At 46.9% G+C, this 2,386-nt stretch overlaps 1 protein-coding gene across 1 annotated transcript in view; it reads right to left on the bottom strand.

Annotated features, from left to right (window-relative positions):
- Positions 1–2,284, bottom strand: part of LOC107101928 (helicase with zinc finger domain 2-like) — a 42,533-nt gene extending 40,249 nt beyond the window's left edge. The window contains exon 1 of the mRNA XM_015401020.1: positions 1,249–2,284. Coding sequence (XP_015256506.1) covers positions 1,249–2,252 — 1,004 coding nt within the window. The 5' untranslated portion in view covers positions 2,253–2,284. The remainder of the gene's footprint in view (positions 1–1,248) is intronic.
- Positions 2,285–2,386: the final 102 nt, after the last annotated feature.

The raw sequence follows: 2,386 nt of genomic DNA, 5'->3' as shown, positions 1-2,386 counted from the left end.
CAGTACCAGTGTTATTTCCATGTGCTTGTGAACAATAAACTTGTTAAACTTTTCTTCAGTCTCCATGGTGTTCTGCATATTGGGCTTTTCAGTAACCCATCATGACATTCAGACTTGGAAAACAAAGTACAGCGGTTTGTTTTTACCTTTTTTGGAATCCCTCACAATAGCAACTGATAAGTTCTCTTAGTTTAAAAACAGTTAAACTGTTGGGGGAACATTTCTGATATTTCATACTTTTTTCTTCTCCAGAGGTCTGTTTTTCATAAAGGCTATGCTTTTGTCACTAACTTCAAGGATAGATCTAAAGCCTCCTTGGATGGAGGGGTTGAGTCTGTTCAATATGTTGAATGTCTGCAAGATAGACTAACTTGGCAATGCAGTCTGGATCAAGAAAAAATGTGCAATGAATGTGCAAGATTTCAGATTTCAAATCTGACCAAAAAAAACATGATTGCAATGCTCAGGGTTTCACAAAGTTAACTGCAGTGATAGCTGTGTTCAGAACAGAGTGCAGATCTGGTACCATGCCTTTGCAAGCTAGTGTCTGCCAATGCAGGGCACGGTGGGTCACTAAAAGCTTGGATTGATGGATTTTATCCATGGCACAGCTCCACTCTTTCACATCTTTGCTGTGCCAACTCAACAAGTTAAAATATTTCTTCAGCGGTTGTCCTACCAAAGACCTCCTTGCAGAATAGAAAGTCCTTCAATATGTTTCCTCTCCAGCGATATTGCACCAGCAACCCTCATAACAGCCGGCTATGGTAACTGAATAGGTGCTTGGACGTTTGCTGTTTTCTGGACCTAGCTCCTCCCTGGCCAACGCTATTCGGATACCATTTACAGTGACTGCGGATGCACTTCCAACGTTGCTTAGGCGTCACTTCCCATTTGCAGTATTTAGAACGAGCCATGACTGAACATGAGCGGATATCTAATGCAAGGTAAACACAGCAAACGAAGACCAGTATGCAGAATACAGGTAGAAACCGAGCTACAAATAAAGATACACAATTTGAAACCTGCCACCTCTGAACTTCTTCCACTCTCAGATTTTCCAAAATGATGGTTGATGCTCGTCTAAAAAAGTGGCTGTGTTTGGATTCACAGCATCTCCTTGGTGATGGAGCCAAAAAACCAACAAATCTCAGGTCAACTCAGATCTGATTTCAGCTCCATTTAGAAGCATGTAGTTGGGTTTTCTGTTGGTTCTACATATGTGATGCCATGACGTGAGCTATTTACCTGTTGCAGAGCCATAACTCTGCCCGCCGGCCGTGGGGAGGCTGCCGCTGTTTCCACTTGGTGGTGGTGTCCTGGGACAGGAGCTGGGCATGTTCTAGTGTAGAGCAGTGCTTGTAGAAGCTCTCTGGGGTGGACAGCACCAGCAGGCACACCTTACAGAATATGGAGACCTGCTTGGACTGAACCTGATTCTCCTGACTGAGCCGAAGGAGGTGAGGACGCACTGAGAGGCCGCTGTGCTCAGCCTTCCACACCGCCATCTCCACCTCACTCTGGGCGGCCTTGCAGTGGCCAGCCTGGTGCCAGCAGGGCTTACCCTGACGGATGTGACTGCAGAAGTTAAAGGGGCAGTTTGGGGGAAGGGGGCGGACCTGGCTGTAGATGTGCTTTGAGCTGTCCTCTGACAGGTGATGAACTAGAACCGGCTCCCAGGTGTGAACTGCATCTGCAGAGGAGAAGTCATTCCATCGCTTTGGTGTCAGCTTAGTCGGCCGTCCCAGAAAACAACTTTTGCAGAACTCCATGAATCTCCCAGAAAACCTCTGAAGAATTCTATGGGCTGCATGTTCTGGTGTTTCTGAGACTGGATCAGACTCGATTATGTGTGTGATTAACTCCGTCTTACTGAGACCTTTCTCTCTGAGGAAGTTCCACACTGTGGCCTCTTCAGAGCTTTTGGCATAGGTGCATCCCCTACCTAAGTTATGTCTGCTGCATCCAGATCCCTCAACAAAGTGATCACAGACCTTATAGAGGACTTTAGCTCCAATGGTTCCCCCAGTAGGCCGCTCAGCTATGGACTTCCACTGGTTGGAGGCCTTGTTTTTGGCTAGGAGGAGACTCCGGCCACACTTGTGAATAACGGACTGAACGCTGTAGGTGATTTCATTCACCTGCTTGGAGCATAAATCACAGACAGCCTTCAGATCCAGAGTGGTGAAGAGGGTACCCTGAGGTGCTGCATCGGGTTTCTGCTCAGGTTTGCCGTTGGACTGGAGCAACATGTTACAGAGAAGCTCATGGTCCACTCTGTGTTCCTTTTCAAACATCCACACAGCGGCTTCCTCTTCACTCTTTGCGAATGTTTTTATGTACGGTGCAGCCTTGGCCCTCCTTAAAGAAGCAACAGGCTTCATAT

This window comes from Cyprinodon variegatus, unplaced genomic scaffold (assembly GCF_000732505.1).
Source record: "Cyprinodon variegatus isolate N-32 unplaced genomic scaffold, C_variegatus-1.0 Scaffold1173, whole genome shotgun sequence".
In the NCBI taxonomy this organism is placed as follows: domain Eukaryota; kingdom Metazoa; phylum Chordata; class Actinopteri; order Cyprinodontiformes; family Cyprinodontidae; genus Cyprinodon; species Cyprinodon variegatus.
The sequence above is the reverse complement of the archived record's forward strand: the minus strand, read 5'-3'. Positions and strand labels throughout refer to the sequence as shown.